Below are 22,908 nucleotides of genomic sequence, written 5' to 3' on the forward strand. Positions count from 1 at the left end.
ACAACATAACAGTCCGTAACAGTACAAATGAAATGTGTAAATTAAAAAACAAACAGAACAGCACAAGAATCCAATCACACGTAAAATATAGAAGAAAGAGCAGAAGCAAACAGCAGGTAAGTTCAAAATAGCAACTAAAGAGAAACCAACAACAGGATCATGGATCACCTCAGCAGACCCCAGTCATGTCTCAATAAGTTCTTCTTGTGCCAGTAGAAGGTTGTCAGAAATGGCTGTCTTGGGAAGGGAGTTCCAGAATTTAAGGGCTCATTCCCACTATGATTTAAAGCAAATTGCTGATCGGTTTATATGACCGTTGTTGCCATTTGAAACCGGTTCTGATCGCACATTGATCCATTTCTGTCATGATAAAGTGAGGCAAACATAGCATATTTAGGGAAGTGAGAGAGAGGGACCAAGGAACTCCACAATTTACAAAAAAGGTTGGAGGGTGGGTGGGAAGAATGGTTGAAAGAACATTAAAATGAGCATATATTCACTCTTGTTATGTTAAAACATGAATATAATGATTATCCAATAGCTCCAGGTCCATGCCTCTTAATTAGCAGGCAGCAGCCCCCCCTCAGCAATGCTGAAGGACAAGCGAAAGCAAAATTGAAGCGGAATTGCAGCGTGGCTTCATGGGAACCCTCCTTTTTGGATTGGGGGGGACCATGACCAAAGGAGACATGCACATCACACCAACCAACAGTGTACTGAGTGCGAAGTTGCCTAGGAATAGGGTTTGTGACTTCTCTAGTTCACCGAATTTACTTAACTGTGGATTGACGCGTGATTGCATTCGGAGTGCGTTCGGACTGCCAGCGATCGCATGTGGTAATCTTTTGCGTAATAATGTGAATACGCATGATTGTGTTCAGCAGGACACTGGATTATACTTCCAATTTCAGTCATGTGATATCCTCCAATGTGAGACATTTGGAGTTTAGGGAAGACATTTACAATTCAAACTGCACAGAACTCCATAGGCTGCTGCCAAGGAAGTTTAAGTGGAATATAGTGCAATAATTCTGTTGTGGGAATGGACCCCTGATGGGTGTAAGGCTTTCTTGGCATGCATTCTTAATGCTTTTGGTGGAGAGCATTATGGGTCCATCTACACTGCAGAAACAATGCAGTTTGAACCTGCTTTAACTGGCATGGCTCAGTGCAATGGTATTCTGGGATTGGAAGACTTCTCTGTCAGAGACCTCTGATGCCTCAATAAACTACAAATCTCAGGAATCTTAACATTGAGCCATGACAGTTAAATAATCAAACTGGATAGTTTCTGCAGTTCAGATGCAGCCAATACCAAGCTGCCTGATGGTGCAACAAGAGCAGAAGGTAACCATGGAGCTCTCTCCCATTGGAGTCTGCGGGAACTTTCACAAGAACATTTCCCTCTCTGTTAGTGGATGGAGATATCCACAGTATTTTATGGCCTGCACTGTTAGTTAAGTGCTGTTACTTAACTGCAAAACTCCAACAGGAGTTATAAGAAAACAAATAATTTTATTCAAACAAGTTTGTGTTGGGCTTCTAGCACACTCTGTCCCTCCTGCACTGTCTCTGTATTGTTGTGTGCTGAGTCACTTCTGGGTTGTCGTTCCCTAAACTGAGAGCTTGTCTGGACTGGCAAAAAGGTTCAGGAATTAGCATGCATTGTCCCATAGTGATCTCTCTCTCTTTATGTGATTAAAAATCCATTTTATGTACCCCTTGTCCTGGTGCATTCCCTTTCAATTCCTTTCTGCAACCCAGGCTGGGAAGTGGGCTTCTTTGGCTGCATCCACACTGCAGAAATAATCCAGTTTGACCACACAGAACAGAGCTCTGGTGCCTCAACAAACTACAATTCCATAGCATTGATCCATGGCACTGAAACTTGGGTCAATCCGGATTATTTCTGCAGTGTGGGTGCAGCATTTAATCCTGGGAAATTCTGATACAGGAAAGGGTTAATTCTCCTGTCTGGTCCATAGGCTGTTTCTCCTGTAAGTCCAGACAGCATTCTGATGACATCTTGAATGGAGGGAGGCCTTTGACACAGAGGTTCTTCTGACTCTGACCATCCTTTCATCAACACATGTCCGGGGAGGGGATGAAACCCCATCCACATCACATTTCTGGCAGGAAGGCATAAGAAAGGTGAAGCCATAGTTTTTAATTGATTGATTGATTGATTGATTTGTCAGGGATTTGAAGGGTTAAAACACAGCACACAGGGAAATGCTTGATGTGTGTGTGTTTGGCCATGAGCATTCAGCAGAGTGGCAAGGCTGATCAGCACAGCTGAAGCTCATTGGCTCAAGGACACTTCAGTGTCCAAGTGCACATAGCCATGGATGATGAAACATGTGTCTGGATTGCACAGGAGACACATGTCATGGTTACACACCTGAACTCACTGGGTTTGGGAGACCATATGGTCTGGAGACTATATAAACCCAGGGGTTGCAAGGGATAGTTTGTGGGTTTGAAGTAGGAGTTGGATTGGTATGTTTTGGAGTTTTAGAGATCTGGTTTTGTATTATAGCACTGTTAATAAAGAGCACTTTGGGGACTTTGTTTCTCTGGTGGTTTATCAGAAGAAGCTACAGCATCGGTTTGCTGTGTGTCCCTGGAGGTTCCTGCATTGCTGCAGTTCCTGGAAGACATCCAGTTGCTGTCATCCCAATTGGACTTTGGAGCCACGCTTCAGCTTCTGGAAATTGCCAGCTCTGCTACAAGGGTCTGATTTAACCCCAGAACTCATTTGAGTTGCTGACAGTGGTTGTTGGACCCCAGCAGTTGCGCTGACATGATTGATTGAATTTAAACCCTGCCTTTCTCCCAAGATGGTATATATCAGACATGTCTGGATGCAGGAGCAGGACCAACTTTGCTGGGACATCCAGACAGGGGGTAACCCACTAAATGTTGATGTCCCCTCCTCCCAATGAAACCTCTGTCTTCCCCTTGAAATTAGAATTATCCCTCTCTCCTCTGATAATTCTAATAAATAATAATTATAATTGAAATGATATGGCTCTAGACTGCAGAATTAAAACAGTTTGACACTGCTTTATATGTCATGGCTTCATCCTATGGAATCCTGAGATCTGATTTTTTTTTGGTGTGGCATCAGAGCTTTCTGACAGAGAAGGCTAAATATCTCAGAAAACTACAAATCCCATCATTCCACAGCATTGAGCCTTGGCAGTTAAAGCAGTGTCAAACTGCATTAATTCCATAGTGTAGATGCAGCTTATGTTTCTCTTCCTGCCTGCTGCCCGTACCTTTCTAGTTAGTTCCACATACCCTGATATACCTGGGATGTCTGACTCCTATGATAGTTCTATGCATTGTTAAAGTGTCATGTACATTGTATAAGTTATTCAAGGTGGTGGTGGAAAAGGAACTAATATTTCATAAGCAGTGGAAGAAAAAAGGTTTATTATAGCTAGAAGCTAGATATGGAGAAAAATTATTAAAAGAGAGAAGACATTTTTCTTAAAGTTCAGCATGATGGGAAATTTACCAAAGGCTCCCTGCTAAAGGATACTGATATTAATTACTAAGAATAACATAGAAATAATTTATTCTAATAATTCAAATAAATAATAATTCTAATTGAAACAATATGGCTTTAGATAGCACTCTATTCATATCATCTTCCAGCTTTCCTAAAAATCTAAATAATGATTTAAAAATTCTGGTGTGTTTGCCAAGTTTCCATATAGAATTAATACAACTGTTGATGGTGAAGTGTTAGACTCTAAATCTCAATCATCCATCAAGTTCTAAGACATAGCCAGGAAAAAGAAAAAGTACACGAAGGAGACAGAAAGAGAATTGCATGTTTGTAGCTGAGAAAAAAAATATGAATAAATTAAGCTAGGATGGTGGTAAACAGGCAAAGTGGTTTGCAAAATAACTGCTTGACTAAAGAATTACTGGTGTATTCAACGTGATTTGAGAATTTTCCAAAGAAACTTGACTGTTAAAAGGGATATGTCTATGCACTTATATTAAATATTTCTAGCCTAAGAACTCATGATAAAGTCTGGTTCCTTCCACCAGTTATATCTTGGCAAAAGGAGATGGCAATTATTCTGGTAAAAATTCCATTATATAGGAAACATATTTGGGATAGCTGTGTTTGCTATGCAGCAAAATACAACAAAATCCAAAATCTACAGAACAGAGATACCTTTATTGGCCAATCAAAATGTACAAAATATCTCATGCAAGCTTTCAAAGCTCCACTGGCTTTTTCATCGAGCAAAGATATTAAAAATCATACAGGAGAAGGACAGTGATGATGTTAGAGTCACAGGCTTATATTTGGATCAGATGTTACCTCTGTTATTACTTAAGATGGTTTACACTGGCATGAGAAATAACATCTGAGACAAAATGTTGGCTTGTGACTCTAACACCATCACTTTTCTTCTCCTGTATGATTTCAAACAAATTTTCCTGATGGAGAAGCCAGTGAAGCTTCAAAAGCTTGCATATGAAGTATTTTGTGTATTTTGGTTGGCCAATAAAAGTATCACGGTTTTGTGAATCGTATGAGGTGGAGACAGAATAACTACCAGTTCTACTGTTCTGGAAAAAAGCATGCCTCCTTGTTCACTAACCTTCTCTGCATCCAGAGAGAAGCAGGTCATTCAGAGGAAAGGAATGGCTACTAATGCTCTTGGCTTGTGTATAAACAGCTGAAAGCCATTTGAGTTCAGTGCCAGTGAAAAATCAGAGCAGGTTTCCTCCACTCTTCTCTGAATCTCAGTGCATCTCAACAGCTTCTGCTTTGCACTTTGTTCAGTTTCAACAATAAGAACACAAGACACAACCTGATCACATCAGCACTGGAAGAATATTTGCTGCTTGAATGAACTTCAGGCATTGGATGGGGAGGAACTTGTTGCTTCAGAGATGCAATTAAATGGCAATTCACTGCAATCAATGAATCATGACAAAGATGCTTCTTTCTAAGGTACATTCTATTTAGAAATGAACACTCCTCCATTCGGTTGGCAGTCCAACATGACACATGATCTGAGACTCAAGAAGAACATAAGCTCTGCTCCTTTACACAACTTATCTCACGGATCTCTGAGATACAACAACACTGAGGGTAAAATAGCCTTGTAAAATTATGTCCCCGTTGTTTTTACAGTACAGTTCCTTTTCTGAAGCATACACGCACACAGAGAGAATGGATGGCTATTTCATTTAACTAGAGTGCTGTATTACATGTAAAAACTAGAAAGAAAGGATTTGATAAAACAAAACAAAACAAAAAACAACAACCAGTGGCCAGTTCAGGCAAAGTCATTTACACTGTGGACAATATGAAGTATGCAGTGAAAACAAGTCTGTGAACCCTAATAATAACTATAGAAATTTCATAGCTGTGCCACGGTAGTCTTTTAAAATTGTTGTTGTTGTTTTGTACCTTCAAGTTGTTTCCAATTTATGGCAATCCTAAGGTGAACCTATCACAGAGATTTCTTGGCATGTTTCTTCAAAGGAGGTTTGCCATAAACAGCTGAAAGCCATTTGAGATCAGTGCCAGTGAAAAATCAGAGCAGGTTTCCCCCACTTGAGGCTAAGAGAGTGTGACTTGCCCAAGGTCACCCAGTGGGTTTTCATGACCAAGCTGGGATTCTAATCCTGGTCCCCAGAGTCAAAGCCCAGTATTCAAACCACTACACCTGCTGACTCTTTAAAATCAATACTAGCCCTTTTGTCAATATCCAAGAGTTTACATTAAATAATTTCATGCCTTTTGATATAAAGCAATGAAAAATGTGGGCCCCATATTGAAAGAAAGGTGGGATATTTGACAGACAGATGGATGATTAAGGCAGACAAGAAATTGTGTGTTTTAGAATAACCTAGTCAATATAATGAACTAAGCTCCATCAGAATGTTTTAGCAGGGTCTGGAGTGCCCTGGTCACGTAAAGAAAACTTGCATTGCCATTGAACAGAAGCAGTTCTGTAAGGAAGAAAGGGCCAACGTTCCTTGTCAATGCTGTGGGAGTGATTGGCCAAGTGTTACAGGAAACATACACTTGAAGTCCTTGCTGCTCAAGGGAGTGCCACCAGGTACTGAATCAAAAGGTTAGCATACTTTCTCACACATGGATATTGACTGTTGAACCAGTTGTGGATAAATAAATGTTGACAATGCATCTGTTCGTGTTCCATATGTTTAATCAAGGTATCTATTGTTCTTTAGTTAGGATTAAGCTCTAAGTAGCATTTTAAATTCCATAGGCGGGATACAGACGGGCAGGGGAAGACGTCTTGGAGGTGTATTCTGCTGAATACGGAGCCTCCAGACCGCCCGCCCTGGGGGCGTGGCTCAGGTGATGGGGCTTCCACATGGGGGGCAGTGAAGACGCCTCACCTGGGTCCGTTTCTGACCCGCAGTTTCCAAACCGCTGCCTCGGAGGACGCTGCAAAGAGAGAGGCAGCTTCCTCACGGGCGGCCAAAAACGGGGCTTTTTTTTTCTTTTGCCGGCAGAAAGCCTATGGGCACATTTAAAGTGCCCAAGCCCCTTTAAAACTTTTCCCCCCGCTCTGCCCAAGAACAATGGTGGTCTCCTGCCAGCTGGTGATCAGCTGGTGTTGGCATCCTTGTCCGCTTGCACTTTGCCAGTGTCACCAGCATCATAGATGCCTCCTCTCCTTTGGTCCCCGCGCTCCTGCTGAATCTGCAATGCACAGCTACAGCTGTCTCCGCTGCCACCGCTGTCCCCCTGCCATCCCCCATCACCTCCCTTGTATATATGTAAATATTTACAGTTTTAGCATTTTTTATTGTTAGGTGAAAATGGCACAGGAATGTGTGTAGGGGTTCACTTTAAAGTCCAAACTTTCCAAGCAGCGCATGCGTACATGTTGCTCTAGGGTTAGGGTTAGGGTTAGGGTTACGAGTCTTAAAATGCGCTGCAGCTGTGCTGCAGCTTCCACACCTGCATGGCAGCTGATGCTGCAATTAAAGCCTGACTGCAAACTGCGCATGTTCCAGGACCCCGACTCATTATGCGACGCAGCAGACACGGAGCTTTTAAATGGGCAACTTAAATTAGCGGCGTAGCAATTCTGGCGTACCGGTGCAGCAGCTTACAGACGGAGCTGCGCAGCTGCGCATCAAATGGAAAAGAAGCGGAGAAAAGCAGCACCTTTTTAATGCCGCTTCTTCCCGCTTGGGGCGTGCGGGGGGCGTGTTCATGGCGGCATTCAGGTAAGGCCCGTCTGAAGGCTCTACCTTCATGACGTCATGAATACACCCCTTTTTGCCCGTCTGTATCCCGCCATAGTAAGCATTGATTGTACATTCAGACAAGCTGGGTTTTTATATTATGAAGATGAATGGCAATATTTGCTTCAATTTTTGGGGGGAAACAATCCCAGCAAATCTCGTGTCTCTACCCATGCATGATGCATCCGTCTTGGTGTCCCGGTTACATGTCCAGCTCTAGGTGTTGTTTTACTTCAGGCAATGCCTAATGTAAATTGCAGTTCTACAATGTCTGGAGGTCACTTACCTTTGGTCTTCATCATCATTTGGTGGGAGTGCATGTTGTTGCCTTAGGGTAGTTCCAATTACAGTACTCCCTTTTAGATAGCACAGCTGGTGGGTAAGGTAATTTGGAGAGCTAAAGAGCCATGCTATCAATACATTGAACCTAGGCTGTGTACCTTTGCTGTCCAGTACCAGTGTACATGTCTTCTGTATTTGTTTGTTGAGTTATTTATGTACTTTAAATTAAAAATGGCAAATACCAGTCTCCTTTTAGCATGACTCACCTTCTCTGAAGCAGATTACTTCCGTACAGGAGGAAAAAAGTATTTCACTATTTGTTTGGCACAGATTTTAGGGGAGCAGGAGGAGAAGTCTTCTGTAATTTGTATAGGACATATAGCTCACTACTGCTTATAAAGTGGAAGACTTCTGATATAGTCCTGGAAATGGGAAGCCAGCAACTAATGCAGATATCATCTGTAATGTACCCTCTACCATCTGTAGTCCAGAGAGGAAGATGGTACAAGTAATTTTTATTAGGCTAATATTTGTCCATGTAACTCAAATTCCACAGAGGATCTTTAATTGCATTTTACATTTAAATCCCAGATTGCAATTGAAGAGGAAAACACAATAAAAGTGATTAACTTTTCTGTCTAAATTCTTAGGGAACATTTCCAGACATCATTAGAATATTATGATGAAACAATTACAGTGTATACAATCCAGTTGATGTTCAACAGTTCTAAATTCTGCAATTGTCATAGGAATTAATTTATCAGCTTAATTTTTCTGCTAAAACCAGTGGGACTTTAACATGTTTCATTTTGATGGCGCTGAGTCTATTCTGAACTACCCAAGATACGTGTTAAAACTTATTATTGATTTTCTAAACTTACTTTAATGTAAATCTTTTTACGTGGTCAGTGTAGATTTTTTTCCCAAATAGATAACATGCTGTAAACAAATTTAATACGAAATCATTTTTTTAAAAAAAGTTGACTACTACTAAGTAAATTACATTTTAAATCAAATTTATTACCATGATAATAAATAAACAGTATTCTTCAGGCCAGAACATAATAGAAAATATGACTAGAAAAAGTACAAAAACAATGTTTTTACTCAGCACATAGTAAGCCAAGAAAATCCTCTAAAATATTGATTCACAGCTTGCTCCTTCAAATTCTGGATGAAAACAAATTGCAATGAAATGATGGGGATTTGGGCTAGCAATAGCAAACTAGCAGAGTTACTGTTTGGAGATGGCAGACCACCTTGGTTTGAGTATTACTGTTTTATTTATTTGTGATATAAAAATGAATGAGAAATAATCCACAATACAATCCACAATCTATGTTCTTACAATCTTTCTAGTTTAAGTGGTATGTAGACAATCAAATTGTCAGCATCTTTCTCAGGTGCACAGAACCTCAGTATAGAGTGCCATTTACTTCTTTTTCATTTTTGCTCTTCACAATTTTATTCACAGCTATGATCACAAAGGAAATTAATTTGCATCACTGTAATCCTATTTTTTAAAAACATACATAAGCAAAGATAAAAAAACAGGTTCTTTATTCCAGTATTTAGAGTATCATTAATAATTGGAATGTATCAATGCTTACTATTAGCATCACTCAACAGTGAAGGAAAGTATCAAGATGTGCCATTTTGGTTTTTTGCTTGGGGTTGCAGCATGCTCACATCCCTTTTGCTCATGCAACACAATCATACCTCATACCTGGAGTATTTGGTGCTGGATAAAAGGCATTACCTTTGCAAATAACCAAGAAGACTGAAGAAAAGGGTGAGTCCAAACAAGTGGTACTATTACCCGATGGCTCTGATGTACATCAAGTGACAACATTCCATTGCCTTTATTTATTGGAATAAGCTCAAGCTTACTGACTGATTGATTGGACCCTCTATTTATTGGATCAAGGCAAAACTAAATTTAACCTTAGATGGAGATCTGGATTTGCTGCAAACTGCAAACTGAACTTGTTTACTTCAGTGTTTAGAATACATGCCACGTAAAATTTAAAATTGTTGTAAACAGCAGTTGCAAAACAAAATCTGTTCATCATAATGTGCATTCTCATGGGTTTCTGTGGAACTCTGTGAAATGCTGGGTAGAACCAAAAATTTGGGTGGTCAGAAGTTAATCATTGAGCAAACATGAAATCCTAACAGCTACATTGCACCCAACATTAAATCTTATTCTACCTTATAGTTATATATTTATTACAGAATCAGTGTTGAAAGAGATCTCAAGAGCCATTTAGTGCAACCCTCTGCTGTGCAGTAATCCACAGCTAAACCATGTCCAAACAATGTTCATGCAATCTGTAGGTAAAAACCTCCAAAGATGGAGAGTTCAGTATCTTCTGTTCCACTGTCAAATAGCTTTTATTGCCAGGAAGCTCTTCCTAATGTTTAGGTGGAATTTCATTACTTTGAATCCATGGATTGGTCTCTGAAGCAGCAAGAAACAATCTTGCTTCACCTTCTACCTGACATCTCTTTAGATATTGAAAGATGATTATCATATCACTCTTTAATCTTACTTTCCCCAAGCTAAGAATACACATATCAAGCTGCCCTGAAGAATATATAGAAGTATGGAACATTATCTACATGAAAATATTATATCAATATTCATTTCCAATAGCATGATTAAAACAAAATGACACTGCACCAACAGATTAATTACTCACTGTACTTCATAATAGATAACTTTGCATTAATAAACCACTTTCAGAATATCTTCATTACACACACATATAAAACAGGTAAAGTTAACCATATTGTCTTATATCTTATAGTTATCCAGAGAATCAATGGATACTAGAAACACATAAAAAGTTTGAGTTTAAAATTTCTACTGATGTATGATCCATTGTTTTTACTACATAGGTGTTACAGGATTGTAGTGTAAGGCTAGAATTCTATTAGTGACAAATGCTGGTTTAATCTTCCATCATATCTGCATAATGCTTTTTCAGTAATTGTGGAAGGAGATACTTTGCACTCTCACATCTAATGAATAACTAGGGTAGTGAAGAGATAACTTCTGCATACCATTTGTCTTTACTTTTTGCAGCTGGGAGGAAAGGGGTGGCTAGTCTCCTGAAGCTCCAAAATCTGCAGTCTTCCAGCTGCAAAGCTGCAGCTAGATAGTGCTTGAGAGTCTTTCCACTACAGCCACTGTGGTACTCTTCAGCACTAGAGAAATTACAGAATTCAGAAGACAGTTACAACCAGCAGTGTTCAACAGAATCTCAATCAATGAGGACAATCCTACACTCTCACCTGGTAGCATGACTTATTGAACTCAGTGGGCCTCATTTCTGAGTAAACATTCACAGGACTGTGCTGCTAGTTTATTTAAATGTCAGAACAAATCATTAGTGGTCAGACCTGCAGATCATGCTTGGTCATAATAATCAATAGATGAAACAATTTCTTGTAAAAGCAGCTTAATAAAGGAAATATTGCTGTCAAATACTCTAAACTGAGTGCATCACTATTTATAACCTTTAGTAGATAAATCAGAATCTTATGCCAAGGCTTTCAGTGTTGTGAGAACTGATGCCTTTTCCAACATGAGCAAGTTCTTCATGAACTTGTAATAAAACACTGTAGGCTGGCCATCCCATGTTGCTGGTATACTATTGTCATAAGAAAGACTCTTGTCCTTACTGAGCGCTTCATCATAATTCCATGGGTGCTTGTGTTCACTTGCATGAACAAACCTTATTTTCAGCAAATAATAATGGAGAGAAGCAAAAAATTGCATGAAGGAAAATAAAGATTCCAAAGCGGTGTTAATGAGTACTAATGCACACACCCATGATAGCTATGCCATTTTTGTCTTCCAGTTGCTATCTCTGATGTGGTGTTGTCAGTTACTACACTGGAAAGGCTGGGGAAGCACATAAGTATAACCAAAGCTAAATCCCCAGAAGCTTTTGAGCTGGATTCTGGTGTCAAAAGTGCAACATGCAGCATCAGGCTGAAGACAGGTATCTACAGCAGGCTTGGCTAATCTAGAAATCATGATGGGAGAAATCATTTTGGTTGAACTGGAAATATGCTCAGTATTCAAAAATTTCCTTGTTGAGTATTTGGATATCTACTTTCAGAGTTCCCTCTCAGTTCATAAATGTGATGTCTCTGTGTTGATGGTACAATGCATATCAATATTACATTCTTTGCCAGTTGAGTGGTCAGATCATTCAACTGTACCCACACCTGGCCTGGATGGGTCACTTTGAATGTCTCTCTCTGGCAAGTGTTCAGCTCCCCTATAAATCTCTTAGGAATAAGAAAATGGTAAGGAGACAGACAGATTGGGGGGAGGGGGGGAAGAGAATGAACCAGTTTGGTGTAGTGGTTTGAGCACTGTACTCTGACTCTGTGGACCAAGGTCTGAATCACCCTCAGCTATGGAAACACATGGGGTGATCTTGGGAAAGTCACACTCTCTCAGCATCAGAGGAAGGCAAAGCCCCTCTGAACAGATCTGGCCAAGAAAACCCCATGGTTCAGGGCCACCATAAGTTGGAAATGATTTGAAGGCACACAACAACAACATTGTTTGCTAGGACTATTTGGTTTCCCTCTATAGTATTAGCCAAGATAGAAAACTCCCTAGAAATTCTCCCCTGGCATTCATCCCACAACAAACACATCAGAAAACAAAATGGACTAAGTGCCACACAAAAAAAGGAGCATTTGCAAAAAACAATTAAGAGAACTGAGTTAAAGAAATAGAGAAGATCTTTGTCAAAAAGAAAGAGTCTGCTTTGGTTTAACAGTTTGGCAAACTAGTTCACAGAAATCAACCAGAATTCCATCAAGAGTAAAAAGTTAACGTTAAATAATATTTGCGTGTGTATACATAAAACAGCTGGCTTGAGATGGCAGGTCTGCTGAATGATGACTCTAAACCTCATGTAACATTCTGAGCAGAAGAACCTAAGATCTTTTCTGTAAATGTTATAATTCTTCATTTCTTCTCTTTAAGTTATGTTGCCTCATGCCTTAGGTCCAGCCTTGTTTGTTTGTTTTGGTGGAAACATTCACACATCACTGAATTCCCCACTGTTGGTGTATCACATCTTTATTCATATTTTGGTCGAAGGGTGTTATCTGTTCCTTTCAGGATTTTGTCAGCAATGCTCCCCATATTTTTCTTCATAACATTTAGAGGATTCTCATGCAGCAGCAACTGTATTAGATATTTCTCTCGTTTAATTTTGCTTTTGGTTTTCTTTGACACATCTGGGATGATGTATGAAATAACAAATTTCACAAAGTAGATGATATGCTGTGGGGAAAAAAGTAATATAAACACAATCAGCTACTCAGGATATTTAAACACTGTTAGAGAATAACATCACCCAGTTATTAGCTCATGTCCCAATTTAGAATTCTGTTTGCACACATGCACCTCTGTTGTTGCTGTGTGCCTTCAAGTGATTTCTAACTTATGGCAACACTCTGGTGAATCTATCATGGGATTTTCTTTGGTGAGATTTATTCAGAGGGGGTTTGTCATTGCCTTCCTCTGAGGCACGCACAAGGGCCATCTCTACAGCTTTATAGAAGCCATATACTGAAAAACTAAACTAAAAAATCAGTAGTATAATATGGTCCAGCTAGGTCCTCCAGAGGTGCAGCAGTCTATATAGAACTTACATAAAGATTAGCTTGACTTCATCTTTTTGCTGAGTTAACACTGTAGTAGTTTAAATATCCTGAAGGCACTAAATCTCATCTGATCTTAAAAGCTAAGCAGGATCAGGTGCTGTAGGTTCTATTTCAGAGGAACCACCTCTGAGTATTTCTTAAGAAAACTCTATCAAATGAATGGGGTTGCCATAAGTCAAGAGGTGACTTGAAGGCATATGTGCACGTGCACATGCACACACATTGTTCTAGTAGGGCAAGTAGTTCAATCAACAAAGATCTCTGTGAGCTGTCCTTGGTCCTGTTTCAGCTGCTCTTTATATAAAAAGGTTTCTGGTTTTATTTGCCCTGTTATGCTTATCTACCTAACCCAAACTGGCCTGCCTAGAACTGATTTGGGATACCCACAGACTGGTCTTATCTACTAAACTGAAAGGTGAAATGTTTCTATAATGGAATTTCTCAAATAATATTGTTTGAGCGGCAATTCCTTTCTCTCTCTCGTGTTTATTTGCCAATATGTTCTAATTCATGAGCCATTTGTTTTATGCAAGCCACACAGGTACACATCAGAAAGTGTAGCTTAGTGACATATTCACTAAGGCCTGTGCTACAGCAGCATACTGTACAGTTCATGTCAATGTCATTTGGGAATGGGGAATTCACCACCTCCCTAACTCACTGACAGTACTCCACATAGGACCCACCTGCTTTGTGATCTATCTCCCCGCCACACACACCCTTAAGTAGCCAGTGAAGAGTCTGAAGCACTCAAGAAGTGCCTGACTATGTTTGCAGCCAGGTGCAGAATGACGAAGGCATCATCTGAGGCCTCCTGGGGGTCCTCTGAGGGTCCTACAGGATGATGTATTTGTTCCTCCAGCTATAGTTAGATGTTCCTCTGATGCTTCCCATTCTTCATTGGCCACTAAATGGCCATGAAGATGGGCTCCTTCACGAGCGAGACTGGAATTACACCAGGCAGAACTTTATAACACATCTCCAGGTGCAGGGTCCTTGTTTGTTGTAAGCCGCCTTGATCACATGGAAAGGCAGGGTATAAATAAAACTAATAATAATAACAAGAAGGACCAGCACTGAGACCATCTGTTTGTGCAGATTTTCTGGGACGCTAATATCCAAGCTTGCAATTCCCTGTCTTCTCTTCATATGTTTTCAGTCACAGCTACATACCAGTCTTTGCAATGCAATGATGAGATAGATATTAATCCTAAATTGCTATGATTCTTTCAGGGGGCACTTGTATTGAATAACCCTGAAACTACAGGAAGGATTTAGCTGGCCTAAAAAATCAGGGTCTGAGTCTTAAAACAAATGTAAAAACAATAACATAAAACAAATACACACACACACACACACACACACACACACACACTCTTATTATTATTGAAGAAATCCATGTGGATTCTTCTTGCAGTTTTTCACAATCATTACAGGTTGTCTTGAGAAATACACATATACACCATTAAGTAAACTCAAAATCACTCAGCCAGTTTTTATTTTCATTTAAATAAATACAAAACAAAATGGTGTCAGATGATTCTCATATCTCTCTCTATAACTGATTTTCACTTGTAATGCATCAGGCAGACTCTTAGTGACATGCTTAAGGAACCTCCATACCAGGCCATGAGTGGAATGTAACCGGAAACTTGGCAGGTCTGATGAAAGAACAGAAAAGGAGTACTGACAGAAATGTGTAAAAGTTAACAATGAAAGATACTGACCTCCATGACAATGATGAATGATAATTTGGCTGCAATAACATGCCAGTAATAGATATTGTGTTCATATTGATGTTCATGTCCAGGAGGGTATCGGAAATCCCGGTATCTAAGACATTTAAAGACATTCAAGCAATCAGGTCAAGAGGCTTTGCAATAATACTCTTAAGCCAGAAGGGGGAGCAAAAACTGTCACTTTCACTTCTTTGATAAGTATAATGTAATTATAAGAAAATATACATCTCATCTAGAGTGACATTAAACATTTCAGTGTCAAATTATTGTATAAATGTTTTGTAGGACTTAAACAACTAAATCTCATGGTATTTGATTCTTCCTTTTGATAATTGTTATAATCTACTGTTTCTTTAAACAGCTACAAAGTCATGCTGATCCCTATTACCAATACAGATAATTTGTTAGCTAGACAGAGAGACAAAAAACATAGCTTTAGCCATTTTAAACAGGGAAATAGACTTACCTGCATGTTGTTAGGATGGCAAATCTGGGATGAAAAGCTGGCTTGCTTTCATTTCTGAAGTCTGATACAGCAAAGACTGAGAGTGTATTATTTATGTAGCCCTTCATGGTATAGCTGCTATGATCTCCATACGGAGGGATTGAAAATGACCAGTAATACACAAGACGTGGGATCATATCAGAAGTAAAAGCAATGATCATTGCCTGCATTTGAAAAGAGAGGAAAATTAGGGAAATTTAACACAATCTTGAGAGAATTATACCTTCCCATCCCACATATCTTCCTTGAAAACAGAGAAAAGCATATTCTTGTACTAGACGTTTGGCACTGCCCTCCTTTATTACTTCAGGAATATTAGCAGCAGTACCCAAGAGATCCCTCTCCCATTTTCCTGCTTTTTAAAAAAATCTCAGTAAAATAATAAGGAAAATAATTAGCCTTCTCCAGGTTCTCTGCCTTTTTTGCCTTCTGACTCTTAGAGGCAGTACTTTAAAGAGCTCTCTCTTGTTTTCTACCCACTTAAAAAAATTATGTTACTGATGAGGTATGGGAGGCCCACCTTTTTGGCTTCATTAATTGGGATTTTAAACTGAAACTGTTGCAATGTGGATGACTCTCCAAAAGCCACTGTCAGATTTTGAGAAGTCTACCACAATTTCCTGGTAACTTTAACAGGACTCACTTTTTGCATCTAAGATGGCTTCCTGCTTGAAATTTCAACTTTTCAACTGGGAACTGTAACTTGGATGACAATCAAAAACATCCTGTTAAATTTTGAAGCATCTTCCAAAATTTCCTGGTGACCTATGGCTGCCCCCCCCCTTTTGCTTCTTTTGATTGCTCCATCTGACATTTTAACTTGAAACTGATCACTGCAACTTGGATGATAATCAAAAGCAGTATGTAAAATTTTGAGACATCTCCTATAATGTCCCAATAAGTTATGGTCTCCACTCGTCAGACTGCAGTTCCTTCATTTTTCTCTATAACCTGTAGCATTATGGATTCCTCTATGGAGCAGAAGCCAAGAGCAGTTTCTTCCCATTCCTCCTGACCTTTTAAAAACATTTGTCCATCTACTCAAAAATGTTAGCTATATGATTTATTTATTTATAATTATCCTAACTTTCCTCTGCTCAAAGTACTGGGGGGGGGGGGGGGGTTTGAAAGTAGTCTTTCATCCAGGTATTGCTGAAATCCAGATTTATTTAGTGTTAAAGATGAAGTTACATCTGTAGTTAATAGACTATTTGCTTTTATCTTAATGTCAGATCATCACAGATTTCACTAGGAGAGAAGGTAAGGATGGGGATTCAAAAGAAAATGTTTACTATGGAAACATTATTATTTTTATTGTTTTAAATACCACTCTTCATGGAAAAAGCCTCTGAAAGCAGATTGTGGCACATTTTTGAATACAATGAGTATTTAAAACAGTAATAAGTAAACAACTGCAATGAAAAACAAAAAAACCAAATAAACAAATAGGAAGCAGCAGCAGGAGATAAGACCTCAGTTAAAATCAAAACATTAAAATAAACTGAGTGAGGAATAGTGAAATAGCCTTTAAAAGACTACTTTTAGGACAGAATAGAGAAACAGAATGGTTTCCAATTGGCAAGGGGGTCAGGTAAGGCTGTATTCTATCACCCTATCTTTTTAACTTGTGTGCCAAAAACATCACACGGAAAGTAGGATTAGATTCAGAAGGAGGAGGTGAAAACTGGAGGAAGGGGCATCAACAATTTAAGATATGCAGATGACCCCATTGTACGAGTAGAAAATATCAAAGATTCAGAGAGGTTACTGAAAAACATCAAGGCCAAAAATACAAAGGCAGGTTTATAGCTGAACATTAAGAAATAAAAAATAATGGCCACATCTGATGGACATAATTTTAAAGTAGATGATGAAGACATTGAAATATTTAAAGATTTCCCATACTTGGGCTCAATCATCAGAGTGGAAACTGCAGTCAAGAAATCAGAAGAAGACTTGGAAGAGCAGCTATGAAGGAACTAGACAAGACCATGAAGTGAAAATAAATCACTAAATACCAAAAGTAGGATTGCCCATGTCATCATACTTCCCATTTCTATGTATAACTGTGAAAACTGGACACTGAAAAAAAATGAACTCATTTGAAATGTGGCACTGAAGAACAGTTCTCCAAATACTGTGGACTGCTACAAAGATGAATAAAGGGGTGCTAGAATAAATCAGGCCTGAACTCTGCCTAGAAGCAAAGATGACTAAACCTAGGTTCTTATATTTTGATTATATCATGAGATGAAAAGACTCGCTGGAAAAGTCAATAATGCTGTGTAAAGTGGAGGGCAATAGGAAAAGAGGAAGACTGTATACCAGATGGATATATTCAATCAGAAAAGTCATAGCAATGAATCTGCAAGAGCTCCGCAGGGTGGTTGAGGATAGGGTGACTCAGTCTATCATTCATAGGGTCGCCATAGGTCAAGGCTGATTTGAAGGCATTTAACAACAAAACAAAACTTTAAAAGACTCCTATATGCTCAACTAAAGAGATCTATACTTATTTCCAAGGCAAGAGCATTTGAAGAGTGTGTTCAAGAACTTCAGGTCACTTGTGATTTTAGAATAAAGAAGATGAGGCTCGGATTTTACATATCATTAGGGAAGGAGCTCTTTGTAAACACAGCACTATAAATTTCTGGTATTGCCCCAGCATCAAAATATTTTGTGGATTTGCCTACATGTGACTGCACATGAATTTATCTACAACAACACTGTTTTGGAACTCAATCTGTTTACATGCTCCTTTTCTCTGCTTTCCCCCTTTCACATAAACTTTCACCTCTCTTCCCTTTTGCTCTCCATTCAAATGATCTCCAGATGTGCCATGTTCAGCTGTGTGCAGGAAAATTAATTCCTCTGTGCAATCTTTAAAACAAAACATCTACCCCTTGATTTGTAGACTGGTTTTTAGATAATTATATTAGGAAAATATTCTGATTTCCATTTCCCAAGACATAACGAGCTTTCCATGTATTCCAGAACAAATGAAAATTGGTCATAAAATTGACACCATATGTTCCTGTATAGTGAAGTCAGCTGCGCTGATGAAATTTAAGTCCCAAGGTAGCTTTGCACACCATCCACTTTTAGCTCTGTAGGTATAGCAGAGTGAATACACAAAGTGGAAAGAAATGGGGTACAGTATAAAAGAGGTGCAGCATCAGTAATTTTAGCTTTACATGAGAAATCTCTGTTGCTGGCATGTGACAACCAGGCTTCTTGGACTACTTAGTATTTCCAGTCATTGCAGATATGATCAAAGAAATCTTTTTCTATTCAATTTTAATATGAAGAAAACATCAGTTCAAAATGCAAAGAAGTGTTTTCCTTTTTTTTTTTTTTTTTTGCTTAGGTGACTAACTTGTGATGCAACACTTTATAATCTTGGAAGAGATTTTCCTGTGACAGAAGGAGACATAGCTCTGAAATGGTGTCAGTCACCAGTAGTTTTGGACACTAAAACCAGTCCCAGTCTTAAGTGAATTTAATTCACTTCTTCCTTTTCCATAGGGAGCATCCCAATGCAGAGCCTTAGGAAAAATCATAAGGTTATTGGCTCTTGTCCCTGCAGGCAGAAGGCTGAACATCCATTGCTGGATCAGGTGAAGTAAAAGTAGCTTTACAGAAGGCCATGTGGCCTGAACCAAGTGCTTGCTTCCACTGAAACCATTGGCAGAGTCTGCATGAGCCTGGGCTTGTTCGAGAGGGATGTCTCCCCAATGAGGTGGTAGGGAAAGTCCATGAGTTGTTCACTGAGGCATGAAAGTATGTAGAGGAAAGGAGGGAGGGAGAAAAAATCCAGCATCTAGTGTTATCTGCAGTAAATCTGCTTTTTGTCAATATAGTGGAAGGATGAAAAAGGATGTCTCATAAAGAGCAGAGTGAGAGATAATCACACAGAGCTCTTTCCATATGAAGAAAACTGCTGTGGTCAAACTACTGCCCCTTCTGCACTTACATTTGTCACCACTGCAAGTAAAGCAATCCCTTGCATGATTGGCTGCCATGCTCCTATGTGCTGAGCTTTCTGGGGAACAATGCGTCTGAACTGTGTTGTAATCTTCCAGGCATCCACACGAATTTCCAGAAGATTGTTAACAAGAGCCAGAAGGGGTGCCAGTGGGAATGATGCCACAAATAAGGTGACAAATCCAAACTGTATAACTGTCAATGATAAATATGACATACATTGGTGAAATATTAGCACTGTGTAAATTTTCAAAGGACAAATCAGATGATGTTGTTTCTAAACAGAGCTACTCTAGGTCACCTCAAACCAGTGAAGTCTTAATAAATAAAGACTAGCCTATTGCAAAAAATGCTTGTACGATATATACACAGCATTAGTTCATTTAGAAGACTGTGAAAGTGCAGTCTCATGCACATTACTCAATACTCTGGAGCATTTGCTCATTCCATTTGCACATTTACTCAGTACCTACTGTATTCAATGGAGCTTATGACCATGAAAGCTCTAATATCTTACATATTGCTTAACTGACATTCTTTGTACTAAATTTGGATTTTTTTAAAAAAAAAATAGAACTATCAACACATGTACCACTGTTTTCACATGTCTACACCTTTTCTAACTAATCATAACTGTTTAATGGAATTATAGGTGCATTTTTTACATCCAGCTGTTATCACATGAAAGCAGGAAATAAACTGCAGGATTACCCATTTCAAGATATTCATAAAATAATCCAAGTTTGCCAATGGGCTGCAGATGGTAGTCCTCTTCCCAGCGTGGGAGAATCTTTTCTGACCGATTAGCTGAGCAGCATCTTCCAATCAGGTTCTTAAGCCACCTATGAGTTTGGATCAATAGCAAAGTTTATTCTATCTGCTAGACACTGAGGAATTTCTGTGAAACTTTCTTTCCTTTTCTTATGAAACATTAATGTTTAGACTGTTTGCACAAATAACAATAGGTGTGATTTTTTTAAAAAAAAGTTTCTGGAAGTCACAATCAGGGGCAAAACTACACATTATACACAACCAAGTGTATGTTCTATCATCTGATGTTTGCTTTTTGTACGCTCATGAATTACTGAATCTGTCAGCTTCATCAGGAGAATGGGGCAGTGGTGGGAAGAGGATATCAAAAAGGACGATGATGAAAGGAAGAAAGGAAGCTGCCTTTAACCAGGTTAGATAATTAATTAATTTAGCTTTTTATTGAATACTATTTCTAGCCATTTCTCCATTCTACAAAGGTTCAGTACTTTTTCTGCTGAGAGGTTATAGTTGAATGAAAAACCAAAAAAGATGATGTAAGCATTCTTTATCTCCAAATGGTGCTATTCAAGGCAGTGGCCAATGGATCAGTGCGTGTGATCCATTGGTTGCTGGTCTGTAGTGAGATTCCAAGAAAGCAAGACAGAGTAATCAAGGGGCACAAATATGCTACTGGTGCTTGCATGCACACCAGATAGCTTAAAAAGCACTTAAATGAAACTCCACAGTCCTTACATTAACATAAAATGACTAATGGACCAAAATGGCACACTGAAGAAGTTCCAGGACTGGATCTTCCAATGACCTTGTAAACCAAAGCAGGTATGAGACACCTTAAATTAGGTTTAGAACAATGGGGATAAATAAAGCGTGGGGCATCTTTCCACTTATTCTATTTAAGGGTCTCACAAAGGTATTATTAACCACGAGGGCCATAAAGATGAGGGACAGGGGAATGTTTGGAGGATACTGGTCATCCATCCAAAACTGCCTGTTCTGTGGGAATGATCTTTACAGTCATGGCGCCAAAACAGAAGTTAGAAAATCCCATGGAAAAAGTCTTCCTAAATTCCTAATAATTAAACTCTAATTTTAAATAGGCTCAGTTTATATTTAGGTATTTATGCTAGAAGATTTTAAGTTCAGGTTCAGGTTCAATTTTATTAAAAATCTTTTCAGACACATTTTTGAATAAAGGTTTGGTTCAACATCCTGTCTTTAATATTGTATTTACTTACGGTAGAAGCACTTCTTGAATGTTATTCCAGATTGCTTTGCCTCCCATTATTATTGTCAGCTGTGTTGTAAGTTCGAGAAGACATCCACCTGGATCACACTAAGTTTGAAAGTAGCAGAGAAGTAAGAACTTGAAATATTTATGATTTTTTTAAACTCTGAGGAATAGAACATGCAAATACTGACTTGCTGATTTTTAGTTGGGACTAACACCTGGATGTGGACCATTCTAATTGTTACTTAAAAGAACGTTTTATGAACATCATTCCACCCAAGTATATACACAATTGTACACATATATACAAATGTGAATATGGACAGTATTAACAATTGAAGGTAAAATAATTTTCTCAATTCATATTCAGCTTTTTCTATGATGAAGAAAGAAAAACTTACATATTATTTCTAGCATCACTTGACCACAGATAGGCCAGAACACCACTAGCAACAGAATTATCTTGTATGTTCTGACCATTCTTTGCCTACTCCTCAAATAAATGACCATTCCACTGTGGATATCTGTGTGCTTCAAAATCAAATTTGTCAGTGAGGCTTATTTTTTATAGTTTTAGAATAAGAACAACATGAAATAAATAGAATATTGTTCCCCTGTTGTAGCTGTTTATTATGTTGAGAACGATTAGGAGGATTTAATTTAGAAATTATTTTACACAAATGGAACTTCAGCTTGATTTGGAATGGGCTTTGCTAACATGAGATTTTTCTCCTTGCATCAGAAAACAAAACAAGCTGTTTCCAATCCTGTTTTGAAGAAGTTGGACCCCATCACATTTCTGATGACACCAGGTGCACAAAGGCTCTGGACACATCCCTGAGTTATGCTTCTGCAATTATCTGAGGTCTGTTCCTCCCTCTGCCATGACAAATCTACCTGGAGAGTTATTTTAAAGAGCTGGAGAGTTTTGTGTGTGTGTGTGCTTTTTTTTTTTTAAATAATGATATGTTAAAGCCATCTGAAATTTCTACTGTACTTGCAATGTATTCCTTTAAACTGGCCAAGTGGGCACATCTATAAAACATGCTTATAGACTTCTTAATACATAAATGATACTTTCAATTATGAATGTTTCAACAGCAGCAGCAGAAAGATGATTAAGTTTTTAGAACAGAGGGATATCCACATCTGCTTTACCCTTCACTTGGATTCCAAAAACATGTTTGCCCCAAGAAAATAGTTTGTATTGTTCAAAAACTGCTTTTAGCTTAAAAATGTGATTGTGACAATGCTATACAGAGGTACCCCGGGATACGAATTACCCGGGGTACGAATTTTTCGGGATACGAATAAATCCCATAGGGATTTATTGTTTCGGGTTACGAAGCTTTTTTCGGGTTACGAAAAAACCCCGGCGCTGTTTTAAATGGAGCCGCGGCGGAGCCGCGGCTTTTTTTCCATTAGCGCCTATG

General features: G+C 38.8%; 1 protein-coding gene across 1 annotated transcript in view; it reads right to left on the reverse strand.

The window, feature by feature from the left end:
* Window positions 1-12,465: 12,465 nt before the first annotated feature.
* Window positions 12,466-22,908, reverse strand: part of LOC149312238 (anoctamin-6-like) — a 69,960-nt gene continuing 59,517 nt past the window's right edge. The window contains exons 15-20 of the mRNA XM_089526826.1: window positions 21,483-21,580; window positions 20,185-20,315; window positions 19,463-19,668; window positions 15,451-15,653; window positions 14,973-15,078; window positions 12,466-12,862 (exon numbers count right to left, since the gene is read on the reverse strand). Coding sequence (XP_089382952.1) covers window positions 12,656-12,862; window positions 14,973-15,078; window positions 15,451-15,653; window positions 19,463-19,668; window positions 20,185-20,315; window positions 21,483-21,580 — 951 coding nt within the window. The 3' untranslated portion in view covers window positions 12,466-12,655. The remainder of the gene's footprint in view (window positions 12,863-14,972; window positions 15,079-15,450; window positions 15,654-19,462; window positions 19,669-20,184; window positions 20,316-21,482; window positions 21,581-22,908) is intronic.

This window comes from Sceloporus occidentalis, unplaced genomic scaffold, assembly GCF_023333645.1.
Source record: "Sceloporus occidentalis isolate IW3139 unplaced genomic scaffold, rSceOcc1.0.p SCAF_5, whole genome shotgun sequence".
NCBI classification, from domain to species: domain Eukaryota; kingdom Metazoa; phylum Chordata; class Lepidosauria; order Squamata; family Phrynosomatidae; genus Sceloporus; species Sceloporus occidentalis.